This window comes from Pyricularia grisea (assembly GCF_004355905.1).
Source record: "Pyricularia grisea strain NI907 chromosome Unknown Pyricularia_grisea_NI907_Scaffold_2, whole genome shotgun sequence".
NCBI lineage: Eukaryota > Fungi > Ascomycota > Sordariomycetes > Magnaporthales > Pyriculariaceae > Pyricularia > Pyricularia grisea.
Genome location: NW_022156717.1, coordinates 5,107,219 through 5,131,156, shown reverse-complemented (window position 1 = coordinate 5,131,156; position 23,938 = coordinate 5,107,219). Strand labels below are relative to the sequence as shown.

Here is a 23,938-nt window from a genome sequence, read left to right as displayed (position 1 = left end):
CTTCGTTCCCCTCTCCATCACGTTTGGGTTGGTTAGCGTCGGCCGCCAGGACTAAAACTAGAAAGAGGGAGTTTTTAGTAGTTACACCACGTCACCTCATCGTTACACACACAGACGACCCTGCCTCGACGCCAGCCATCAAACGTCGTCTTAAAAAACGTTTCCCTGTCTATATCGTCCTGCTTGCTTCTCGCGACATACCTAGGCCCCTGGTGGATGGAAGGGGTCGCACAAGAAAAAAGGCTTCTCATTTCCTTATTTTTTGTTTACTGATCAAGGCAAATAAATCGAAGAAGAAGAAAAAGGAAATCGAGCAGCCTGGATGGCGAAGAAGCAATTCGGAGCCAGATCGGAAAACAATCGACAACAGAACAAAAAAGAAAAGCACTGATGGTACCTTTCTGTTTCGCCGATCAACACCCACGCACTATACGTAACGAAACGAATTACTTTTCTCAACAAGCAGCAAGACTTCGGATCGCGCGAGCATCCATCTACTTGCACAGCCTGCCGATCAAACCTTGTAGTTCGACCAAACTCGTCTAGCCTCGACTGCCACTTGCGCCTAATCGTGGCGGCTCCGCAAGCCACATCTTCTCGCTTTCGTCCGCCCTGACAGCCTCCTATATGCAACCAAGTCATACAGGGTACCCATTGGATTTTTTGGCACATCTTCCCTGTTCCATCCAGTCACTATTTCAAATTCAATTCGCAAGTGGTTAGAGTTATTGCAGCCGCCGACACCCCCCCAAACTGTACACTCTGGTCTTTGTTGAGAAGACCATCCAGGTTCGAATCGATCTGCCTGCGTCCCAACACCACCGATTTGCAGTACACTAGATTGCACCGACAATCAATAAATTTCAGACCCAGCAACAGCAACCTTGCAGTTTCCATCGCCTAGGGGGCCTCGCCCATGGTCACCATGGACGCCCTCAAGAATCTCTCTGCAAACATACCAGATTGGCTGAAACGCCTGGATGAACTCAGCGGTCAAATCGAACAGCGACAACTCGAGCTGGCCAAGCTCGCCGAAGCTCACCAACAGGCCGCCAAACAAAAATCTATCAGAAACAAGGGCTCTACCGAGTCTCTCAGACCTACCGACGAATCTACCCCAACCCCTACAAGCGAAAAGGATGCACCAGCAAAACAGTCACAAGAGTCACCAGCAGACCCTGCAACGACAGCCCCTACGAATCCTCTCCTTACCTCTGAACCCCGCGAGACATCTTCTCTACAACCCACACCGTCCGGGAAACTGAATTCGGATCACATTGTAACAATGGCGGAGAAAAGGGCGAGGAGAAACGTGCGTAAACGTATCAGGACTGACTCGGTTCTATCGGCCGACGACACCGGCGAGGGTGCTGCACCCAAGTACCGCTGTCGAGGGGTGGTGCTGGTCTACTACGACAGTTACGTGCAGAGCTTTTTCGAGGAGCTAGTCAAGTTCGTTTCCGCATCTCGCAACCTTATGCGCAAGGCCAAGATGGCTGCCAAGGTGGCCCAGATAAAACGTATGGCCGAGATGGAGGTGCCGGACGACGACGAAGACGACGACGGAATCAATGGCGAGCTCAAGGCGGACCCAAACATATCATTATCCCCAGGCCCCATGTTGGCCGGTCCCCTGGCGCCAAGCCCGACCCTGGAGGCGTCGCCGATCAGCGCAGGTGACGGCGAGGTGGGAACGCCACCTCTAAACTACGTCAGCACGAGAGCGATGCGATACGGCCGTGCAAGCCCGGGTGGCCCGAACCTGCTCCGGCCGACGTTTGCACGCGCAGCAGCCCGCGGCGCCTACTCTGGCAGTGGGCTCGCGATGCTGACGACGCCGCAGGTTCCCGACGCGTTCGACGCCCTCGACAAGGGTCTCGATTTCGTGCAGGCCACTTGCGAGCAGGCGGCCCATCAGTTTCTGAGGGACGGCGACTGCGACGAAGAGATTGTGAAGCTTAAGGCGCGTCTCGCCGAGACGGCAGAGCTGGCGAGCAAGGAAATGGAGCGGAGGCTGAAGGAAGACCCTGATGTCGGCAACACGCCCGAGCCGGTCAAGAGCAGATCGTACAGGTTACAGAGCATGCGTCGAGAGTCCGCGACCTCGACTCTAAAGGACATCAAGGATCGTGCCCTATCGCCATCGCCCCTGGTGCCCAGTTCGCCTCTGGATCCCTCACCTCCGCTTTTGGCAGCGTCTCCGGAAGCAACCCTATCACCACCCATCGCTGCCCCGGAAAAGACTGCTGGGAGCGATGTTGTCATCTTGCGTACCGATGCGAGACTAGAGGCGGACGGGCCCACCGAAGCGATCAAGTTCAGTCCCAGGGATACGGTGGACTATCGGGTGTTGAACACGGTACATTGAGTCTACGCCTGGTGCTGGGTCTACCGAAACACCCCCATCGACCTTTTTATTTTTATTTTATTTTACCATGGCTAGCTCCATATATCTAGCTGTGCACCTCCTACCACTCAGGTTTTTACGATCTTTTAATTATAGCGGCACATGCATAGCGTTCTTTTATTTTGTTTTTCAGCACTTACATGGGAATTTTTGCATATACTCCAAAGTACAACCACCTTGTACATAATCATTTTCAAGGAGTCATTACTACCATTTGATACGACCGGCATTTCTCGCAATTTACTTTTCTGTTTCTTACAGTTCAAAATGGTTTGGGTTTAGGAATCCAGGGGTCTAAAACATCATGAAAAGAACAGCCTGTCTTTTTTTTTTTCGCTTTCGACAGTAGCAACGTCCTATATTTTTCTCCCATTTTGCATCATTGACATTATCCAAGTTCACACACCGAGGTGATTTTGCTCCCCATCGTCTCGCCGGAGGGGACCGGTTCACATCCCACCTATGACAAAATGTGCTCGCTTATTCCGAAATCGAAACATAGACTTGGGATGAATCACAGACAAACGCACGCAGGCTTTTTGGGTGTGACTGGATCTCGGTGGTTAATTCTAACCTACGGGTAATTTTCTTCACAAATCCCATTCAGTGACTCTGCTCAGACATACTATGTACCTCGGAAGGTTTTACTCCATCACAAACTAGGAGTGATAAGGAAAAGAGATCAGATGTTCGCGACCAGTGGCCGCCCTGTATCAACGACTTGACAAGCGGTGACACATTCTTTCAGCTCATCGGGGACTAGGTCTTGCTCGTCGACGATTCGTGCCTTGTCACTAATCATCTTTTATCTTGGTGGGCAGGTTTTCTGACAAGATGCGACGAGGATACCGCATCTGGCGGCCAATTATGTGTAAAGATTGTTCATGGCCGGAATTGGCAGGTGTCTATCTCGTCTTCGGCTGTCAGAGGTATCTGTTTCTTTGGGGGTCTTGCTAACAGCGTGAAGTTTCCTTATTCCTGTGCACTCCAACGACGCCCGGCAACTAGAACGACGTCGTCTGATGCTCATGTTCATCTGCAAACTGTCAGTATGATTGGGGGGCAGGTGACCGGGATGACTAGTAGTAGCCTTTTTGGTCAACGGCTTGTAAAAGATGTTTTCTCTTGACATTGACAGGAGTCAGTGGCACTGGATTGGAGCAGCACTTATTCAATTCGATATTTGTAAATGGATGGAGAGGAATTTTGTGAATATGCTACTCTAGATGAGGTGCAAGCACGCAGTGAGCTTTCCAAGACATCTTGAGTTTCTACCTGCGTTCTTTTCCTTTTCTCACCACTGTTGGTATCGTTTTTTTTTTTTTTTTTTTTTTTTTTTTTTTTTTTTTTTTTCCCCAATAAGTGAGCCCGAACATACAGCGCCAACAATAGCCTTCACCTTGCAGATACACATCCCAAGAAGGAATAGAAACCAAACCCTCTACGCGATTTGCTGTTGTTTTTCTTTGTGATTAAGCCCGACGATAAAAAAAAAAAAAAATGGCGATTTACCCCGGTCCGCAAGGCAACAGAGTCATGTACCCGGCGTACTACTGCTGCACACCAGTCGTGACGCCGCTCGTCGTCGGCCCGGTAGTGACGGCCCCAATGGTAACAACCCCAGCGGTAACGACCCCCGTAGTAGTGACGACCCCAGTAGTGACGTACCCGGTACAGCAGCCTCAGGTGGTCGTTCAGCCCGTGCAGCCCGTCGTTCCCCTGGTTTACCCGGTATACCCGGCCGCTGTGGTCCCCGTTGCTACACCGGGCTGCCAGTTCTTTATGTATAACCGAAAGCGAGGCTGAAACTAGTCGGTTTTAGGCATGAAAGGCCTCAAGGAATAGGGTAGGGGAAATGGAAGCGGTGGTTATAAGGCTACATACTTTTCTCACCTCGCTCGGTGTGACTATCTTGCTGGGTGTATACAGATTCTCCGATATACGTACCAAACTAAGAGATTTTTCTTGTAAAGAGGACGGGGAGACATTGGGCGAGGTGCAAGGTTGAGCTAGGTGTGGATGGGAAAAATCGAAACGACATGTGTGGTTGAGGGATGGACGACCAGCGACTCCTGGCTGCTTTGTTGATGAGCATAATGGTATAAGCAGAGCTATATTGTCAGCAACAAAGATGAATTATCCGTGCTATGTTGACTGCGAAATTGTAAATCACTTATACCTTATTTGAGCTTACGGGTAAGGTAGGCAACTCTCTTTTGGAGACCGGGACCAAGTTCTGATGTTACCATGGATTCGACCTGAGTGTAGGAGGGTTCTAGCGACTTGACCTGTTTATAATGTACTTGTATGTACCGAAGGAATGCCCCAATTCAATGCTTCGACAATATGCTCAGGAACCAAAACCCCAATCAGACCTGCCCCGCAGTGACGTTTGCTTGGCCGTGAATCGAGCCCAGGGGGGGGGGGGGGGGGGGGGGGGGGGGGGGGGAGAGATTCAGCAAAGCTTCCACCTACCCCGCCCAACCCGCGTCGCGTCGAGGTAGAGCAGAGCTGTGCCCTTGGGTCCAGACGCAACCACCAACTTTGGACAGCAACACCATTTTATAAGACAAGGTGTTTTTGGTTGTGTCACCGTACTTCTCTCGCAGAAAATGTCTACTACGCAAGAAGCAGAGGCCCTTCTGCCCAAATTCAAATATGAACGCACGTTGAATCAAGGTAATGGAAAATCTCTTTCTAGCTGTAGCTCTTGTACCATGTTCTTGTACCATTTTTTCTTATTTGTCTCTCCTTCCTCTAACAACGGCAAAAACGTGCCCCATACAGACCAAGCCGGGAGACGCACATCCCTCTACGGCACGATCGACTCGCAACCGGCCCTCGTCGTTCTCGAGCGGGCCTCGTTCCCCAGCTCGGCCGAGTACCTCTCCTCGGTCACCGGGACGCTGCGGAGGGTCAAGAACCTGGGCGCCAACGACGTCTACTTTTGGTACATGGCCGCGACGGGCGGCAACACGGCCGACGCCGAGGACCTCAAGATCAACCTCATCTACCCGTGCACGGAGCAGCACGTGAAAAAGTACAGCCGGCAGGGGGTGCGGTTCGTGGTCGAGACGCCCGAGGTTTACCGGGATAGGGTCCGCCCTTATATGCAGTCCAAGCGAGAGGCCGGGAGGTTGAGCTGGGTGTACAACATCATCGAGGGCCGCAAGGAGGTCGAGGACGTCATCTACCGCACGCCGCTGGGCGAGGCCGGGGACGAGGGCTTCCTGCTGCTCCCCGACCTGAATTGGGACCGGTCGACGCGCGAGGCGCTGCACCTGCTGGGTTTGGTAGAGAGGCGTGACATCTGGAGCCTGCGCGACCTGACAAAGAGGCACGTCCCCTGGCTGCGGCACATGCGGCAGAGGTTTCTCGACGCCACCGCCGAGGTGTACCCCGAGATTGAGCAGGACCAGCTCAAACTGTATGTTCACTACCAGCCGACGTACTACCACTTCCACATACACATCGTGCACGTCCAGCTCGAGGCGGGAGCCACGCAGGCCACCGGCAAGGCGGTGGGTCTGGAGAGCATCATCGAGCAGCTTGAGAGCATGAGCGGAGGCGATGACGCGGGTATGGATTCAGTGTCGATGGGCTACACACTGGGAGAAGCGAGCGAGTTGTGGACCGAAATTTTTGAACCGCTGAAAAGAGAGACTACTTCGAAGACGAGTACTTCTGCTCAATAGCCGCAACCAGCTCCTGGACACCCGGTCCCTTAGGACAATCAACCCACTCTCCTCCGTCCCTGATGCAGTAGATCTCCTCATCCAGCCTGACTGTGCAGCTCATCTTCACACCGGCCTAAAGGAATGCAGTGTTAGTCAAGGTACTTTGCTGGGTATGTCAAGTCCTTGGCGGGGTCATCGAGAAGGGAAGCACGCACCTTTGATGTCCTTTGGACGCTGTTGCGTAACATATCCGTCCCGTATGCACCGTCGTCTCTGGCTGCACAATCATTGAGTGCCTTGAAGTCGACGGCGTGCTCAAGTGCGCACGACTCGATGAGTTCCCGCTTGGGAATGTCAGAGTATTTCATCGAAATACACATGGTAAATCCAAGATACGTCTTGGGATCGGGGTACAGATCAGCGGCGCATAGCTCGATAATGTTTCCCATGCCTGTTGATCAGTGATTAGCACTTTGCCGATTCCAATTCCAAAGGGTTTGTCTTGAAAGTCATACATTCAGCTGGACCATGCTTGCATGCGACTCCGCTGTCGGCATCGGGACTGAGATAGACAGGGTCAAGTCAGTAAACGAACAATTCAGGGCAGACGAGTTCGGCAAAGATGAAGATCAAATGCTCACGTTCCGATAAACGACAAGGTGAAGTTGACCTTGTCATACACACGCTGCATCACAGGCAGCACCATATCCCTCAGGCAATCCCGGGCGTCCGGGCACTTGCTCATGATGTGCGCCTCAAGCGGCACCAGAGGTGCCGCCTGCTGTTTCCCAACGGCGGCCTCGGGCCGTGGCTGTGGGTGCGTCTTCAACGGGGTTGTCACAACGGGCGTCGTGTGCAGTGCCGCGAGCGGACGGATGTGGACGAAGAAGAAGAAAGAGACGATGCCCATGGCCGCCAAGGCGACAAAGGTCCGGCTCCTCCGCGACGATGCAAGCGGAAGGGCTCGAGGGGTCGGGTATCGCTTGATATCGTCCATTTCGGCGGTTGTTCTGGAATCTCGACAGTCGCGTATGGTGTATCGTTTTGGCGTGTCTAGATTTTCGAGGGATATCGGGGGTCGGGTGTTTAAGCTATTACGGAGTGGCGATTGCTGTCGGAGATATAATGGAAACCAAGCGATCACGCAGATAAGAATATAGCTAAATCTGTGATGGCACGAAGCAGTACATACGCCGTGTGCATACAATTGTTTCGAGGTGTTTTCAGCAGCTTGACAGCTTGAAGAAAACGAATGGAAACCGATCTGAATACTCGGATGAGTATTTTTTTCAAGCAATGTTGCAATCAAATGACGGGTTGAAATGAAGCAAGCTCGGGTATAAACAAGCACGGGTCAGGTGGACCTTTGGATTTGGTCGTGGCGATCGAGACCCAAATGCACGTGCAAGTGGCCAACCAAGTCCAAACCCCAACCCGCAATAGCGTTCGCTGGGCGGTGCTTGGTTGCTCTCGGTCACATTTGCGGGGTAATATTGGACGTTGGGACCTGCGCCAACCCACTTTCAGTCCAGACCATCTCTTAAGGGTGTCATGGGTGGTGATTTGAGATGCTGCTGCCTGCAGCTACTTCGTAACTTTTGCTGCTGTTTATTTTCGAACTGGCCCCCCGAGGTGCTAACAAGCACCAATGAGACAAGCAAACAGAGCCGGGGAAAATCAAATTTAAAGAACAACCAAAATTAGCGACAAAATCACATACGGCACAAGGTGAGGCACATGGCACTTGGTGGCACCCTGTAACTGTACGGGTTGCGCAACCCAGCGGGCCGACTGTCTGCTAGTCTGCTCTTGGTCTAGTTACCTTACTAGGCTAGTCAAGGTAGTATAGCTTTTTTTTTTTTTTGGGGTGCAAGTTGCACCCTGGTATCCACTGCGCAGCTCCTTGGTTGTTCAGGGCTTACTGCTTTGTACCGTTAGCTGGTTCCGATGGAAATCTGATACCACGTTACTGCGCATCATTCCTGGCGGCACTGGAGACAGGCACCTACCATACCTACTTATCATCGCGACACGTTGGATCAGGGCCCGGGCTCACAGTAACGTGAATTAAGTGGCTTTTTTTTTTCTTATTTTTATTTTTCTTACGCTGTGGGCGGTTATCTATTTTTTTAAGCCTCCATTTCTTTTCTTTTCTTTTTTTACTTTGTTGTTTTTATTTTAACGATATTGTTTAGAAGAGCAGACTTGAAGTCCGGCATTCAATAACTGTTTACATTGCCACACACGCACCCATCACAGATTTACCGGGTTGCCTTGCCTTAACCAACCTTAATCTAGGTACCTACCTTACCTTATCTAACTTTATGAAGGCATCTCAAGAATGATAGAGATTTCTACCAGGCGCACGCATCTAGACGCACATACGCACAAGATGGCTTCTTCAACCCTCTCATCAGAAACTACTACAGAGCTTGACAGTCTAGAGACTTTTCTCAAACCCCTCCAAATCGATACACAACTGGTCCACAGATTGTCGCAGGATCTATGCATCAACTTTGCCGACCTTGCAGCGCAGTCAGACGATCAGTTTCTGCCCACACCCATATCTGAGTCTTTGTTATTACAACGTGCTGCTGTTGACAGCAAGGATCCAGGCCCGTGAGTATTTATGTTCAATTTTTTATCAGTATTTTTTATTTAGCTTGTTCATATTTGTTTATTTCCTTTTTTTTTTGGTTTTTTTTTGTTTTTTACCGGCATATTTTCTTCTTTCCCTCCTTTACCTGCTGGCTCCCCTCATACCCAGGCAAACGGACCCAGGCCGCTGTCATGCAAGATGATGAGTCCCAAAAAGGATTGAAATCCTTGGACACGGGATTTACTTTGACAACCGGACTCGGCATGTCAACTAGCGGGGTACTCGTATATCACCCATACAATTACCTATTTACCTCACCTCGACTAATTTGTATAGGGCTGAGGTGTAACCGGTACTTGTATTTGCTGGGTTATACTCTACCCCTGAATGATTATCTCAAAACATCGCCTTTTTCGTACCAACTAAAAAGGGGCCGAGCACAGAGGCTCATCAAGTTTGGATGTCTGCTAACACTCCCTTTTCTCTCTAGACACTTGGCCATTGATATGTGAGCAACACCTAGTGTCTTTAGATGCTAAAACCACCTACAGGTGCCAGTAATGTAATCCAAGGGGGGGTTGACTCTAACATAATTCTCAGCGGCGGTACAAATCTTCGCGTAGCGTTTGTGGAACTGAGCCACGTGCACAAGGATGGTCAAAATGAGACGACGTTACCTCTAAGGAGACATCTCGAACACAGCTGGCCCATCGATAGCCACCTCAAGAACGAGAACCATACTGTGCTCTTTGCATGGATCGGCGCATGTATCTCAGAGGTAGTCAGTAAGGCATGTGCACAGTTTGGCATTGCCGCCGCCGCAGAGCTGCCACTGGGCATTACGTTTAGTTTCCCTATGGTTCAGGAGTCCCTCGAAAAGGCCACACTTTTGCAGATGGGAAAGGGGTTTGGAATAACATCCGATCTCGACCTTGGATGGCACCTCGTAGACGGCTATGAAAAGAGCCGTAGCGACCTTCCCCGGATCCGAGTTGCAGCCATCACAAACGATGCTGTAGCCACTCTGGTGAGCTTCATGCATCAGTTCCCAACCACAGCCGACATCAATGGCACGACAGCCATCCATGTCGATCGCCGTCCCGCCATGGGACTGATATGCGGCACCGGCTCCAATGCGACCGTCTTCATGGACTTGGACAGCCTGAAGGAGAGCAAACGACCCAAGAGAGTCCAAACGTTACCGGGGCAGAACGGCGGCCCTGCCTGTCTCAGGATTGCGGTCAACACAGAATGGAGCATAAACGGCTCGGCTGCTCCGTTGCGCGCGCACAACCTCATCACCAGCTGGGATGAACACCTCAGCGGGGCCGTCGAGCGCCCAGGATTCCAACCACTCGAGTACATGACCGCCGGACGGTATCTGGGCGAACTCGGGCGGTTAATACTGGTCGATTACATGACCAAAGTCCTCGGTCTGAGCTCTACCACGCTTCCTGAAAAACTCCTCCGCAGCTTCGAGCCTCGAAACACGACCTTCCTGAGCCACTTTAGACCCGGCAGCAACAACGACTGGTCGGCGCTAGTAAATCGACTCACGGATGAATTCCCGCCGGGGCCGGCCTTTGAATGGACCAAGGGGCTGGCCCAGGCCCTGTACCGCATCGCACGACTCATCGAGTACCGGGCGGCGGGCATCATCGCCGCCTCAACCATAGCTCTGCTAAAATGCTCCGGCGCGCTCCCGAGCGCCGAGGCGTTGGCGTCCATGTACGACCGGCCCACGGAGCTCCAGCTCGGAGTCGGCTACACAGGCGGCTGCATCACAAACTTCCAGGACTACCTGCAGCACTGCCAGCAGCTCCTGGACGACATTGCGGCTCGCGAGTATCCGGAGGCTGCTTCCCGGGGCTCCAGGGTGAGGGTTGTGTTGCAGCCTTGCCACGACGGTGGGATCGATGGTGCTGCCGTGTTGGTTCCCGCTGCTGTGGCGACAGGCATATGAGGAATTGTTTCACTGCCGGGGGGTTTGTGGTTGCTACTTTGGTTAGGGGCGTTGGGTTTATGGACTAGGCTTCGTCTTATAAATAGGATGCGCAAAACAGTCACGTAGATTTGGTCTCAGGGGTTTGTGACGTCGCATTGCGCTGGAATTGGACATAGAATAATCAAGCCAAGACTTTCTGACCAATGTGCCATCTCCAGCTCGTGGCCTATAACACGATTAGGGGATTGTTGTTAGAGCAGTCCAGTCATGTTTTGTGAAGCGCCGTGATGGCTTCAGGCTGATGTCGCTAAGCCGCGGAGTTTCAGACCCTTGGGGAAAGATTTCCTAACACTTTTTTTCCCCTCTAATTTTGTGAATTGCGTGTCTCACGATCTAACATACACTGACATAAAAACACCTCTACTCTTTGGGAGTCCTGCTCTAGACACAACCACGAACATTGATAGAACATAGGGAAAAAAAGGAACAAAGTACCACTCCTTTACCCCCCAAAATCCAATAACAAGGCCCCTTCAAAATCACGCCCCGTTCTCCTCAGCCGCATCGCTGGAAACATCCTCCTTGGGACTTAGCTTGGGCAGCTCGATGGGCATCAACAGGAGGAGCGAGATCATGGCCAAGCCGACGCAGCAGCCAAACATGAGGCTGAGGGCCGACTCGTAACTGCGCACGACCTGGGACCTGTAGGGCTCGGGGATGGAGGCGATGGCGCCGACGGACTTCCTGACGGCACGCACAATCTCGGCCTTTTCGGCCGGCGAGGCCGAGACGTTTGCGTCGAGGAACCTGCCCAGCGCGGCCTGGACGACGATGCTGGAGCCCGCGATGCCGGCGACGGCGCCCAGGCTCCGCCACAGCTGCAGCGTCGTGGTGACGACGGCGACCTCCCGCTGCTCCGTCACGCCCAGCACGGCCAGGAACGTTCCGGGGAACTGCAGGCCCTGGCCGATGGCGAACGGGACCAGGCACAGGATGTAAAAGTAGTCGGGCAGCCCGGAGCGCATGGCAGACAGCAGGCCCACGCCGGCGAGGAGGAGCAGGGATCCTAGGGTCGGGGCCCACTTGAGGTTGCGGGTGTAGGTTATCAGGAAGCCGGTGGCGAGGCCGGCGATGGAGGATAGTATCGAGGGCGCCGCGAGGCGGAGGCCAGATTCTGTGGCTGAGGTGAGCAGCACGGCCTGGAAAAAGAGCGGACTGTGGAGTTTGGTTATGTGTCACAAAAACGGTCAGTGTTCTGCAGGATCCCCCTTGATCTCTGTTTCAGGGTATGAAAGGTTATCTGGCTAGGCTTACACGTTGAACAGAATAGCATTGGTAAGGAACGATGAGATATGGTTGGAGAAGATTAGGTTCATCACCGGGGATTTGCGGACAAGATCTAGTGGCATGACTGGTTTTTCTGCCAAGGATTCCGCGCGGAGGAAGAGTGGGAAAAGGACCAGAGCAAGAACCAATGAAGCTATAATCAAAGGGTGAGACCCTGTTCATTGATATTGTTAGTGACGAAGACAAGGAAGGGAATCCAAAGGCTCGATCAAGTCCCGTCTTACATGGAAGTAAATTCCCGCCAATATCCTGTTCTCAGGTCAGCATCTAAGAACAAAACAAAGGACAAGATCACCATGCTCCCAAGGTATACTCACAAGTCCAAGGATAAGGAAAGTCACTGCCAAAGTCAAGAGTAGTGAGCCCTTGATATCAAAAGACCGTAGAGACTCCTGCAGCGACTCTCGCTGCTTCCCGTAAAGCCCCAAATTCTCTGGTAGAGCGAACATGATGGCAATGAGGCTGATCAGCAGAATGGGGACTTGCACTCCAAACTCCCACCGCCAACCGAGATGATCCGCCATGAGACCCCCCAGAGCCGCGCCGGCCATGGAGCTGACGCCGAACATGACGCTCATAGTCGCCTGGTAAGGCCCCCGTCGTCTTTTTCCAATATACACGAATAGTCAGTAACCGCAAAGGAGCCTAACCGCTTCTGGTTTTTTTCCTCTTCTTCTCATGAAGCGCATGCAGTAACGTTGGAGCCCATAAAAAAGGAATCACTCACTCAATGGGCACGAGATCCCCGACACAGATGCTCGCCATCCCCATCATCCCGCCACCGCCGAAACCGCATATAGCCCTAGCGGCGATGAAGGCCCCCATGGTCGGCGCAAGGGCACAAGCGAGCGTCGCGACGGTGAAGACGACCATGCTGAGCACGTACGGCAGCTTCCTGCCCGTGCTGTCCGAGATGCGGCCGACCAGGGGCTGAAAGGACGTGCTGGTGAGGAGGTAGGCGGTCGAGAGCCACGAGGCGCTCTGCGAAGCGCCAAAGTAGCTCGTGATGACCGGGTGCGACGACGACAGGATGGTCGCGTCGAAGATGACGACAAAGTATGTAAAGAGGACGCCTGTGAATATCACCCAGAACCGACCGGATGACACGCCGCCCAGGAAGGGACTGGGCTTTGTCGGCCCTTCCGGTGACGGCTTGCCGGGCTTCAAGTCTTTGGGGAGGAGGGCCGTCGTTTCGTCACAGACGGCACCTGTAAAGTAGTCGACGTCTCCTGTCGACTCGGCAGGGAGCCGTAGGTGTATCGGGAGGTGAGAAGGCCATGGTGTCGGTTCGTCAGTCAGGGTGGGTGACAGTCCGGTTGGTTCTGGGACCAAGATCTCTGCCGGAGCCGGCGACATGGTTTTGCGGTTTTTGGTTATATTTCTTGTAAGAGTTCCTACTGAGAAGATGAGAAGGAAAACAGCACGGATGCCTTAGCCTCTTTTTGACACATAAAGCAGCTCATTGATCATCCCACAGCCGAAACGCTGCGCACTCTGAAGCAGCTGCCCGACCCAAGATAACTACGTAAGGACAGTAAAACTATGCTGTCTTCACATCGAGATTTGGTCCGTTTGACTTGAGCAACCCAAAAAAGGATATGGTTCCCGGTCGGACTTATGACATTGCCCTCGAGGCACGCACCAACGCAAAAGGCGTTGGGAATCTATCCGAGCACGATAGCAGTACCCGTAAGACCGATTCTGTGAGATTGCCGCCCAATAGTATGATTGGATTTTTTTATAAGATGGGATGAGTACGAGCAGCCATCGTGGCATTACTCGATTCAGTCTTGGGGGCAAGTTCGACTACAGTAATCCTATAGCAGTTTTATACACAGGTTCAAGGGGTCAGTTCCAACACCCTGACAAATTATGGGAGAAAGTATATGTATGTAAATTTGCTGTAATTTCACACGAGTTTCGGGGTAAAAATGAACTTCCAAACTGTGCTAGCCTCTTGGAACTTACCCATTCAACATCCATACTTGGGCTAGGCGCAGGCTCGCACCGTGCAATGCAAAAGAAAGTAAAACCAAACAAACAAAACAAACGACTCGGTCATCTCGGCTTGTTCGGAACGTTGGTCTATCAGTCCAGGCCTCCCGATTCGCTCACAGTGGCGAAGATTATTGGTAACCGTGCAATTATTCGATACCTGGCCAGGTCAACTGTTCGTTTTTTTTATCAGCAAACTCATATCGTGATTGGACCTGCAAGACCTGCTCTAGTCATGGGTGGAAATGTCGCGGGCCAACAATAAACGGGTCTAGTAGATTAGCCCTTCAAGCCCTGCATGGCCCGTAAACGTTTTTGCTGTCGTCTTATCAAAGTTAAGGTGAGACCGTGTTAAGACGTTTCACTCGGGAAACAATCCGGAGTTCCGCAGAGATTAGCTAGCTGGCTAAGATTAAGTTGCTTTTTGGTGACATAGCAAGCATCAATTGGATCTGGTTCTCTTGAGAAGCCGATAGAGAAAGAACCACAGGCATCATCGGCAGAACAAGCGGTAAGATAACAACGTCATTGATCCAAGTGTTAGAACAAACAAAAATAGGCATGTTATAGTAACAAGTTGATTGTACAACGGTTGGGGGCAAACGTTCGACTGGCCCTAATTAGTGGTACCCATTAGTAACCACAGGTATATCGTCCGACTCTTCCCTAATGCGCCTGTACAACTCTTGTGCTTCGCGCTCCCGTCGGCTGACGTAGGCGACCTCTTCCCTCAGCGCCTCGAGCCGGCGTGTGATCGTAATTTCCTCAGAAACTGCCAAAGTCTTGAACGCGCTTAAGGCGTCATTGGCCTTGGTAAGTGCTTCGGATGCCTCTCCAATCTTCTTCCTGAGCATCTCGGCGCGTTGTTTGTAGCCGCCGTGATGCAAGTTGAGCTTCTTCTCCAGCTTGTTGCCCTTTTCAGCAGACGATACGATGGATTGTTGAACTTCCTGTGCATACGATTTTCTGTGTTAGAAAGTGCGGCAAGAACTGTTGTGATACAGCTGTAATTTAAAAAAAAAAGAAAAAAAAAAAAAAAAAAATTCCTGACGTACCTCTAGAGCATTTCGCATAATAGCCATTTGCTCTTCCTCCTCGTCATCGTCGTAGCATCCAAGCCCAAGCAAAAGTGAATTGCTCTTTTCCCTATCCCAGGCCTTCTGAACATCTTCCGTTTTGGGTGCGCTACCTGCTTCCACCAGGACCTGCAGACGAGCTTCAGCCAGCGCCGCATCGTCCACTTGTTCAACTTGAACTTTTGACGACCGGACCGGCTTCGAACCTGCGGCAGGGAACTTGATTGCGTCGTTCGCCATCAGCATGGCTGCTTCTCGCGCAACCATGCTTTGGCTGAGATCGGGTATCGACTCCGCATGTTTCAAAAAGAGTTCGATATCCACAACAGCTGGCCTGGGCAGGTCTCGCTGCATCACCTGTGTTCGCCGCCTGCGTTCTAGTGCCTCTTGAGCTTCCCTGATCTCCCGTTCTCTTCGGTCCCGTTCAGATGCATCCTCCTCGAGGGCCTCTGCGGCATCGACCTCCATCTGATCCTCAGGTAACTCAAGGTCCCATTCTGTTTCCTTGGGTTTTGGTAAAGCAGCAAGACCCTTTAGTAGCTGTTGCCTTGATGCAACCTCATCGCCCACGGTATTCAGGGAGAAACCGTCTCGAGGTGTTCGTAATGGGGTCTGTCCTGGTGCACGTGGTGTTGCCCCTGGCCCCCCTGGTGTCATGCCCATCCCGTTGGCCCCAGACCTCATCGGCGTCGCAAGCGGATTCGGTGTTGACATGACTTGCTTCCGTGGCGCAACGCCGTCGAATCCTGTCGAAGCCACACCCTCATGAAGCGGCGTATTTTCACCGCCCAGTAGTGAAGACTGCGTCTCTTGCAACGCACGAATGTTCCTGATCTCGTTGGCGATGTGGTCCTCCTGCTCGGGGGCACGGGGCGTTCGAATTGGGGCACCCGTGTTGAGTGACGAGTAAGAACCAACCAAGCCGCGGGTGGCATCATTGTCGCTTTCCCTGGCCATCTGTCCTGCCCGTTCACCAATCATTCCCATCTTGACAATATCCTCCAGCTCTCCCTCTCCAACCTGCGGCTCTGGGAGCACCAAGGCCCGACGCTTACTGCTCTGCTCAGCCTCGCGCATCTTTTGCATACGGCCAGCTTTGAGTGCCTCTTGTAGTGATGCAGACTGTGAGCCTTCCTTGTCGTTCTTCCTCCTCTTTCGATCCGCGTCTTCGTCCTGGTCTCCCTTGCGTTTGGTGGCAAGTTGCACCTTTTTGGGATCGAAAGCGGAGCGTTCGCGCTCATTCCGGGCAAGCTCTTCTGATGTGTCGTAAAAACCAGGTGCGGGTTTCTGCTCGAAAGGAATATCGGCGTTGTAGTCCATCTGGCCCGGTTTCCTGGTTGTGACCTTGACATTGATGCCAGCCGTCTTGAGCTCACGCCTCTTCTGCAGCGCGGCCAACCGGCGCGACTCCTCCTGTTGGCGTTCTCGAGCTTTCCTCTTGGCCTTCTTTCCCTGAGTGTTTGCCAATCGAGCTCGCGCCTCGCTCAGCATTTCTTTCTCGTCCTCATCGAGGTCGACCGTGTCGGCCTTGGCCGGCTTGGTCTCTGGGTCCGGGTCGATCTCGCCAGGGCGCAAGCGACGAACGGAATCGGCAGTCGGTGCGCTAGCTTCACCAGTCCCGGTAAGACCCAGCGCGGCAGCGGCCTCCTTCTGCTCGGCCTCGTCGAGAAGCTTCTGGTAGCGCTCGAGGCACTGGTTCGCCGTGCGTCCGACGATGGGGGCGATAGTGCGCCATTGGGTTGGCATCAATTTGGCCAAGTGCAGCAGCTTTTCGTCCTCATCCTTGCTCCACTCGATCTTGCGGATGCTCGGGTCCAGCCACTCGTTCCATCGCGCCTTGCACTGCTTCGGCGTCTTGCGCGCCAGCAACGACGAGACGCGTGCCCATTGATTCAGGCCATATTTGGAGACGGATGCCTTGAGGATCTCGTCCTCGATGTTGGTCCAAACCCCTCCCTTGACGACAGGCATGATGGCGGCTGGCTCGGTGGGCACCCAGGTGGGTGGTTTGTGATGGCGTTGCTGTCGGGAGTAGAAACGCGATTGCAAACCAGATGAAATTCACGCCCTAAAAGATGTATGTTTGCAAGGGTTCCAATTAATTATCGAGTACAGGAGTTGCAGATGAGCCGCGACCGGGTAAAAAGATCCAACAAAGTCTTGCCATGTCATTGGTGTATGGGCCTGTAAAGTGGGTACAAACGTCACCCCTGCTGCAGGGAAGCTGAAGGCACCAAAGAGAGCTACTTGGGGGTGGTTTGGTTGCTCAATTGAGCTCCGAGCTAATTACAGGAAAGGAATCAATTAATTGCATTGTACCTGCAGCTACAAAACTTCCTTCAAATCCAGACCGACTTACTTGCCTACCTCTAGAACAAGAGCTTGGTATAGGAATTTCCAAGTCAATTAGGCTGTAAAAACTTGTCGTGTATCGTTTATCCCAAGCTCAGCTTCTCCTCCGTGTTATCTCAGTGGGCTTTATTGACCCTGACTTGACATTTTCTACAACACCCAAATGATCAGGTAGCACTCATCAACAGCATGGCGACCAACGGCGAAACGCCCAAAGGGGAGTTGACTCCAGCGGCGGCGACAAACACAGCCCCGGCAGCCACCAGATCGACCTCACCCAGAGCCGGCACACCTCCTGCATCCTCGCTCCCTCAAAAGCGCGTCCTGATGGAGGACGACCACGCGCCCGCCGTTCGGTCCCCGCTGAACCCAGATGCAAGGTCCGCCCCGGCCAGGGCGCAGTCTCAAGCCCGAGATGAGCAGCAGCCATCTGGCGTCGCGGCGCGCGAGAAGCGCACCAAGAAGGAGTCTTTGAAGAAGCGTGAGAGCAAAGGCGTTGTTGGGGGTGCCGGTGGTTCTGCGACGGCCGATAGCTCAAGGGCCACGCCTGATCCTAGACAAAAGGATCAAAGCCCCGTTGATCCAAACAAAGCCGCTCCGGCGCGGTATCCGCAGCTGCTTCCTGCTATGAGGAGCAGCGACTTTGAGCCTCCCCGCGCGCCAATGTTTACAAGTCACCATGAGGTCACAGGGCCTGATGGCGAGACTATTGAGTTTGGCGAGACAACAGAACAGTGAGTTTATATCCCATCACCTGACGAGGGCATGCCAAAAAAGAGCCAAAACTACCAAGTTGGAGCATATAGCTGACTATTACCTCTTTGTCAACTCAGATCAGTGAACAGAAAAGGCTATGTCTACAACTACTGCATAGCTGATCCAGCGTTTCCCTCCATGGTCTACTACCGCCACACCGACCAGCTCCCATATACCGCTCATCTCAGCGTGGAAGACGCAGCACAACAAATGTACTTCGACCGGTCCGCGATGCACGTCACTGGTGAGCTGGGCTTTCGAATGGCGCGGGCCAATGTGGGAGTGCGCGAAGGCCGCTGGTATTGGGAATGCAAGGTGACGCGCGGTGTGATAAATCCCGAACGAAGCAAACAAAAATCTGCAGAAAACGATGCCGAAGGAGAGGCGAATGAGACCAAGTCACACGGCCACGTGCGGATTGGATGGGCGCGAAGGGAGGCGTCGCGTGATGCGCCGGTCGGTCTGGACGCATACAGCTATGCGATACGTGACGTTGGCGGCCAGAAAGTGCACATGTCGCGGCCAAAGGACTTTTTCCCGCCCGGGGAGGACGTTCGGGAAGGCGACGTACTGGGGCTGGAGATATGTCTTCCGTCGGAGCAGCTACATCGCAAGGTTGTTCAGGGCCACTACAACCCCGCCGTTGATCTTCTCGACGAGGAGACAGCAGATTTCCACGCTGCTGCTGAAGCCTCCAACATTGTGCGGGAGCGGGTGGTAATACGAGGCAAGACGAATCTTTTCTCCGAGGTTTTTGACTATCACCCGATCAAGGAGTTGGAAGACCTCATGAACCCGTCACCCATGGCTGCAGCGGGCGCCGGGCACGGCCACTTGTCAGAAAGGCCCAACCCAAACCACCGTGTCCCCTGCCTGCGGACACTGCCCAAATCATACATCAAAATTTACAAAAACGGTGTCCTCATGGGCACTCCATTCGAGGACCTGTTGAGCTTCTTGCCCCCAGCCTCGACGCCCAATGCAAAATTACAAGACGGCGCCAAGGAAGGTTTCGACGACGGCACGGTGGGTTACTACCCGGCAGTCAGCGTCTTCCGTGGAGGCGCGGCTGAGGTGAATTTTGGCCCCGATTTCTGGTACCCGCCACCGGGATATGGGAGCGCAACATCTGAGCCGGCGACAAACGGCGACGTGGAGATGACGGATGCAGACGCCACGGCTGCCGCCACCACGAGGACCGAATCAACAGCCCCCAAGCCTATGTTCGAGCGATACAATGAGCAGATAGCTGAGGATATCGTCTACGACATCATAGACGAGGTGCATTTCTGGGTCCAAGACGGTCGCAAGGCGGAGGGTAACATGGACGGGGTCGATGCAGCAGATCGAATGCAAGAGGACTGATGACTCGATTGAGAAGAGTGGTTTTCTGAGCTCTGACCCCCGAGTCAAATATGTTTACCAGGAGTTGGTGAGACTATGGGTCCGTGTCAACATGACATGATCACCCAGCGCTTGCTTTGGATTTGGGCTCGGTTTTATGTTTTTTTTCGGATCTAAGAGGTTAATTTGGCGTAAAAAAAAGGGATACCCCGCGACTTATCAGTTGCGCTTTACGAGACATGAAATGACCGTTGAGAATCTGGAAAAGGTACTCGAGCTCCAAGCTTGTCGTCTACCGTAAGAATGCGCAGTGAACAAAAGCAATTGCTGCTTGATGCATAAACTAAACTAAGTATGATTTGGGGGTCATTAACGGGTATTAAACATCATTTTCGCCTTGATATCCATGTAAGCCATTCGACACATTAATTTTCGCAGCCTGGGGTCCGACCAGAGAAGTGTCTGCATTTGTTATGTTAAGTCATGCTTAAAGAATTGACTCGCGTCAACGTGTATGCCATTTGAAGTGTGTCCTCCGCCGAACCTATCACTTGCTACCGCTGCCCTGACCTACAGGCGGTGGCGGCAGCTTAGGCGATGAGGTGGATCCCGAAGCTTCACCCGCCGGTGGCGCTGGAAGTAGAGGGTCATCAGGCAGCTCCTCGATCCGGTCGCCTGCCTCAGTCGTCCGTTCTCCTTCGAGGCGAACCTCACGGCCACGTTTGTGGCAGTACCAAAGCACGAAAAGCAGTACTGTAAAAAGAATTACTTCTGGTCAGCCAAATATTTCACTCATAACTACAAACAGGAAAGATCCGGGAGGAGCAGACTCACAAAAGATGGCTATACTCCAAATCACGTTTGTGCCAATAAAGGCAGGCCAACGCAGCTTGAGCGCATTCACAATGGCCTTGAGCATACTCAATATAGCGCCAGGCTTGGTGATGAGCTCCTGGAGGTTACCCGGCTTGATCAGCTTTATGGCCGTCTCCTTGATCCCACCTTTGGAGTTGTCCGTGTGCTCCAGGCCTTGCGACTTGGCCGCCGCGGCAAGGAGCTCCGGCGCCAGGCTGCTGGACACCTTGTCGGGCATCTGCTGCACCAGCTTCTTGAGGCTCGCTGGAAGCTTCTCATAGTTCTTTGCCAGCTGACCGTCTGGGTCCTCGAGGAGCGTCTTGAGGTCGTTGGCAGCCGTCGGGACGCCGTTGACCAGGTCCTTCAACACCTGCGTGAAGGAGTTGACGAGCTCGGTCGACTCCTTGGACAGCGAGAAGACGCGGTTGTTTTGTGCCGAAAGGTTCAGCTCGTCGAGGACGCGGCTCAGGTCGTCCTTTTCCCGCTCGGCGTCTTCCTCTGAGACGGGGACCTTGGGGTTCGGCTTGACGTCCGGCTGCTTCTTTCCTGGGCGACGAACGAGCACCGAGATGCGGCGACCGATGCGATTCGCGAACTTGCCATCGCCATCTTTTGTCTTGTCTGCGGCAGCTGGCGCCGCCGTCTCCTCTCCCGCCTTCTCCTTGCCCTTGCCCTTGTTTGCAACCATGAAGGACTCGGCATCGCTGTCCCAGCCAATCTCTGGCGTCTTTATGCGCGGAGGCAAGGGCGGCCTGGGGCCCTCGTCATCTTCGCCGTTGTCCGCATCCCTGAGGGTGATGAGCGACGCGTCCTGGGTTGTCAGGAGCCTAAAGAACCTCTCGTCTTCATCCTGGAGAAGCGGTGACCTGACCTCTGTCGTCGCCGTGGCTGACGGGCTGGGCTCGACAATCTGTGGAATGTCGTTGCTAGTGCTGCCGGGAGTACCTGCGGCCTCTTGGCTGAGACGTTTCTGCTCTGCCTCCTGCTTTTGCGCTTGGTGCTTCTTGAACTTTCTGTAGGTGAAATATTCGAGCATCGTTGTTGTCTTCGCGGCCCTACTGCCTGTCCGAGTATGTTGGATTGAAGTCGTTTACTGGTTGATTTGGTTTGCACACAGGTTACAATTAGAGAGTGCGTGTCGTTCGTGCTGGTTGCTCGTGAGAACCCTCTATTTGCGGGGGGAGGGAGAGCTAGCTCACTACAATAGTGGCTTGTCTCGGGTTTTTAAGACGCGTTCTAGACCTTTGGATCAAATGCGACCGGGAGGAGGCAGCCCAATAGTTGATTCGATTTTTTGCAAACTACTCCTCTAGAGGCCTCCTTTAGTGCATAGACTGGCTCTGCACAATGCTACTTCAATAGCGGGTTGAGACACAAAGCATCCCTTGTGACGCATTCTCAAAAGCTGCCTTGATTTGGTACCAAGCTCTGAGCTCCAAAATGGTTCTTGTCCACGCGGAATTTGGCCACCACCCAACTGCGAGTGCTGACATCATGAGTCGTCACATGCGATGAACCAGGGGTCATTTAGTGTGGTTCGCAACGCGCAGTAGACGTGCCAAGCCGCTTATTGGACCAGGATCTGTCAACTGCCGAGAGCCTCAGTTCCCAAAATTGAGTTTATCATTCATTACCTACCCTGCACAAATCAAAGGAGGGGAAAAAAAATAAACTTTAATAACCTACCTACCTATCTATGGTACCTACCTACCTACCTATACCTAGAACCCCAAGCCTTATTTTTACCTACATATTCAATCACCTGATACTATATATGTGATAGTACCAAAGTATGCTAAAAACGTCATAATCACATAGGTAGGCTTGAATCGTTATCGACAACTCAAGTTCGACATCGTGCTTTCCCGGCTGATAAAAGCCCTGAGAATGACTCGCTGAGAAAAAGTTATTCATCAGCTGTAAAGATAATTATTTTTGGCCCAAGCAAAGCTTCTATGGGAGTTTAACCATCAGAGGGCTTGAAAGTTATGTCTGCATTGATTTGCATTTCTTATGGGATTTTTGCGTTCATGAGATATTATTAACTTGCTTGTTGACGACAGCTAGAAACTTTGGAACAGGAGGGCCTTGCTCTGTATTGAAAGAAACAGAAGGCATGGTTGCTCATTCTTCCTCATCATCCAGTTCGGCCTCGGCCATGACAGAGCTAACTACTTCACTAGGCCTGCCCCGGCCATTTTGCCTAGCTCTTTGATAAGCTGCCGTCGCCGTGATGGCCCTCTCCCCCACGAAATAGTTTCCTTCCCATTGCGTTTCGCACCTGGGGCACTGCTTATCTCTCCTCGCCCTCCAAAACGCTTCCTGGCAGATGTCATGCAACCTGACGGCGCAGTCGAGATTTGAACATCGCTGACCGACAGTCACGACATCCTTGCAGGCCTCGCAGTGTTTGATTCGTTGCCACTCGCCCGGTTCGACGTCCGGATCGTTGTATGAGTCCACCATCCACGACCAGAGCTCCAGCAGCGCGCGCGGTGCCAGGCTGTAGAATCCGGCTGCGCTCTTCTCCAACCAGCCCTCTTCTGTCAGCGACACCATCAAAGCATCGACCTCGCTGTGCTTGAGGCCTTTATCTGTAGCCGGTTGCGAAGCGGCAGACTCCCCATTGACCCCCAGGCTTTCCCTGACCCTGGCTGGTCTCGAAAGCTTCCGTGCTTGGTCTGCCGTAATGCACATGAGTTCTATCCTTGGCTTGTTGTATGTATCAAAGATGGCGTCCAGTAACCTCTTGATGAACGACATCTCATCAGCCGTATGTGTTGTTGCGAGCTGAGTGGATGGGTCGCTATTAATGTTGATGAATGCCCAGACTTCCTCCTTTGTGGTCTGGTGCCGGTGCTTCTTGATATCGTAGTCTAGAGGTGATATTGCTTCGCGGATCATGCTCAAAACGGCCTCTAAATCCTCAATCCCAATCTCATCCATGCTTATGCCGGCCGCCCCAACGCTTTTCTCGGCATTACGGAGAGAAGACAATATGGGCTGCGCCTCTTCCAGCGTCATACTTCCCCGAGCCATCATGGCCTGGAGAAAACCTCGGTGCAGGTTCGTCCAGTCGGCGGGCAAAGGAGGTTCCCAGTCCATATTGATTGAGGTTTATAGTAGTGTAACAGTTGCCGAATGATTATCATTAAAATTATTGGGGAGGTTTATTTGGCCGAGAGCGCGAGTGAAATACACAAACCAAGACAATATCGCCCTATACCCTTTACTCATTTCGTTGGGGGAAATGGCTTCATTGAATTATTCTGACGCGTGCAGCAAACACGCGTGGAATGAGGGGCTGTCGACACGAGAGTGGATCGTCGTTAAGCGGTATCACGTGAGGTAAAAAGCATGTACCGTACCCATGCGTCTCAGGTAAATGAATTTCACAAACGCTCCCAGGATGCCTTGATCTCAACCTCTCTCATCCGTAGGGTATCCTCAATCAGGCCAGTCAGTTCCTCAATTGACACCACCAAAACTGGTTGAATGTTACTCCAACTATCTCCCGCTAGCCAGGTTACTCGTTTGTCAGGAATCCAATCTTGGCTACTTGATAGTTGAGATGCTGAAAAAGTA

General features: G+C 52.6%; 10 protein-coding genes across 10 annotated transcripts; 5 read left to right on the top strand and 5 right to left on the bottom strand.

The window, feature by feature from the left end:
* Window positions 1–925: 925 nt before the first annotated feature.
* Window positions 926–2,368, top strand: PgNI_04097 (uncharacterized protein; the record flags this gene model as incomplete). The annotated part of the gene is made up of 1 exon (XM_031124149.1): window positions 926–2,368. One exon carries the CDS (start codon window positions 926–928, stop codon window positions 2,366–2,368), a length of 1,443 nt encoding a protein of 480 aa, XP_030983661.1.
* A 1,539-nt stretch (window positions 2,369–3,907) lies between these two features.
* PgNI_04096 (uncharacterized protein) lies at window positions 3,908–4,213 on the top strand (the record flags this gene model as incomplete). Its single annotated transcript, XM_031124148.1, has 1 exon — window positions 3,908–4,213. The coding sequence occupies one exon, from the start codon at window positions 3,908–3,910 to the stop codon at window positions 4,211–4,213; it is 306 nt and encodes a 101-aa protein (XP_030983660.1).
* A 763-nt stretch (window positions 4,214–4,976) lies between these two features.
* PgNI_04095 (uncharacterized protein) lies at window positions 4,977–6,102 on the top strand (the record flags this gene model as incomplete). The annotated part of the gene is made up of 2 exons (XM_031124147.1): window positions 4,977–5,086; window positions 5,195–6,102. The coding sequence occupies exons 1-2, from the start codon at window positions 5,020–5,022 to the stop codon at window positions 6,100–6,102; spliced, it is 975 nt and encodes a 324-aa protein (XP_030983659.1). The 5' UTR covers window positions 4,977–5,019.
* Window positions 5,441–7,412, bottom strand: PgNI_04094 (uncharacterized protein). The gene is made up of 4 exons (XM_031124146.1): window positions 6,726–7,412; window positions 6,600–6,646; window positions 6,300–6,535; window positions 5,441–6,217 (listed from the first exon to the last, which is right to left on the bottom strand). The coding sequence occupies exons 1-4, from the start codon at window positions 7,079–7,081 to the stop codon at window positions 6,071–6,073; spliced, it is 786 nt and encodes a 261-aa protein (XP_030985670.1). The 5' UTR covers window positions 7,082–7,412; the 3' UTR covers window positions 5,441–6,070.
* Window positions 7,413–7,680: 268 nt separating this feature from the next.
* Window positions 7,681–10,820, top strand: PgNI_04093 (uncharacterized protein). Its single transcript, XM_031124145.1, has 4 exons — window positions 7,681–7,924; window positions 8,280–8,703; window positions 9,174–9,191; window positions 9,284–10,820. The coding sequence occupies exons 2-4, from the start codon at window positions 8,426–8,428 to the stop codon at window positions 10,644–10,646; spliced, it is 1,659 nt and encodes a 552-aa protein (XP_030983665.1). The 5' UTR covers window positions 7,681–7,924; window positions 8,280–8,425; the 3' UTR covers window positions 10,647–10,820.
* A 347-nt stretch (window positions 10,821–11,167) lies between these two features.
* On the bottom strand, window positions 11,168–13,331 carry PgNI_04092 (uncharacterized protein; the record flags this gene model as incomplete). The annotated part of the gene is made up of 5 exons (XM_031124144.1): window positions 11,168–11,843; window positions 11,943–12,129; window positions 12,200–12,224; window positions 12,293–12,578; window positions 12,703–13,331. The coding sequence occupies 5 exons, from the start codon at window positions 13,329–13,331 to the stop codon at window positions 11,168–11,170; spliced, it is 1,803 nt and encodes a 600-aa protein (XP_030983664.1).
* A 1,197-nt stretch (window positions 13,332–14,528) lies between these two features.
* On the bottom strand, window positions 14,529–17,056 carry PgNI_04091 (uncharacterized protein). The gene is made up of 2 exons (XM_031124143.1): window positions 15,026–17,056; window positions 14,529–14,920 (listed from the first exon to the last, which is right to left on the bottom strand). The coding sequence occupies exons 1-2, from the start codon at window positions 17,015–17,017 to the stop codon at window positions 14,591–14,593; spliced, it is 2,322 nt and encodes a 773-aa protein (XP_030983663.1). The 5' UTR covers window positions 17,018–17,056; the 3' UTR covers window positions 14,529–14,590.
* Window positions 17,057–17,587: 531 nt separating this feature from the next.
* Window positions 17,588–19,519, top strand: PgNI_04090 (uncharacterized protein; the record flags this gene model as incomplete). The annotated part of the gene is made up of 2 exons (XM_031124142.1): window positions 17,588–18,132; window positions 18,232–19,519. 2 exons carry the CDS (start codon window positions 17,588–17,590, stop codon window positions 19,517–19,519), a joined length of 1,833 nt encoding a protein of 610 aa, XP_030983662.1.
* A 299-nt stretch (window positions 19,520–19,818) lies between these two features.
* PgNI_04089 (uncharacterized protein) lies at window positions 19,819–21,768 on the bottom strand. Its single transcript, XM_031124141.1, has 2 exons — window positions 20,333–21,768; window positions 19,819–20,251 (listed from the first exon to the last, which is right to left on the bottom strand). Exons 1-2 carry the CDS (start codon window positions 21,387–21,389, stop codon window positions 20,046–20,048), a joined length of 1,263 nt encoding a protein of 420 aa, XP_030984893.1. The 5' UTR covers window positions 21,390–21,768; the 3' UTR covers window positions 19,819–20,045.
* Window positions 21,769–22,477: 709 nt separating this feature from the next.
* PgNI_04088 (uncharacterized protein) lies at window positions 22,478–23,458 on the bottom strand (the record flags this gene model as incomplete). The annotated part of the gene is made up of 1 exon (XM_031124140.1): window positions 22,478–23,458. The coding sequence occupies one exon, from the start codon at window positions 23,456–23,458 to the stop codon at window positions 22,478–22,480; it is 981 nt and encodes a 326-aa protein (XP_030984894.1).
* Between the last annotated feature and the right edge of the window lie 480 nt (window positions 23,459–23,938).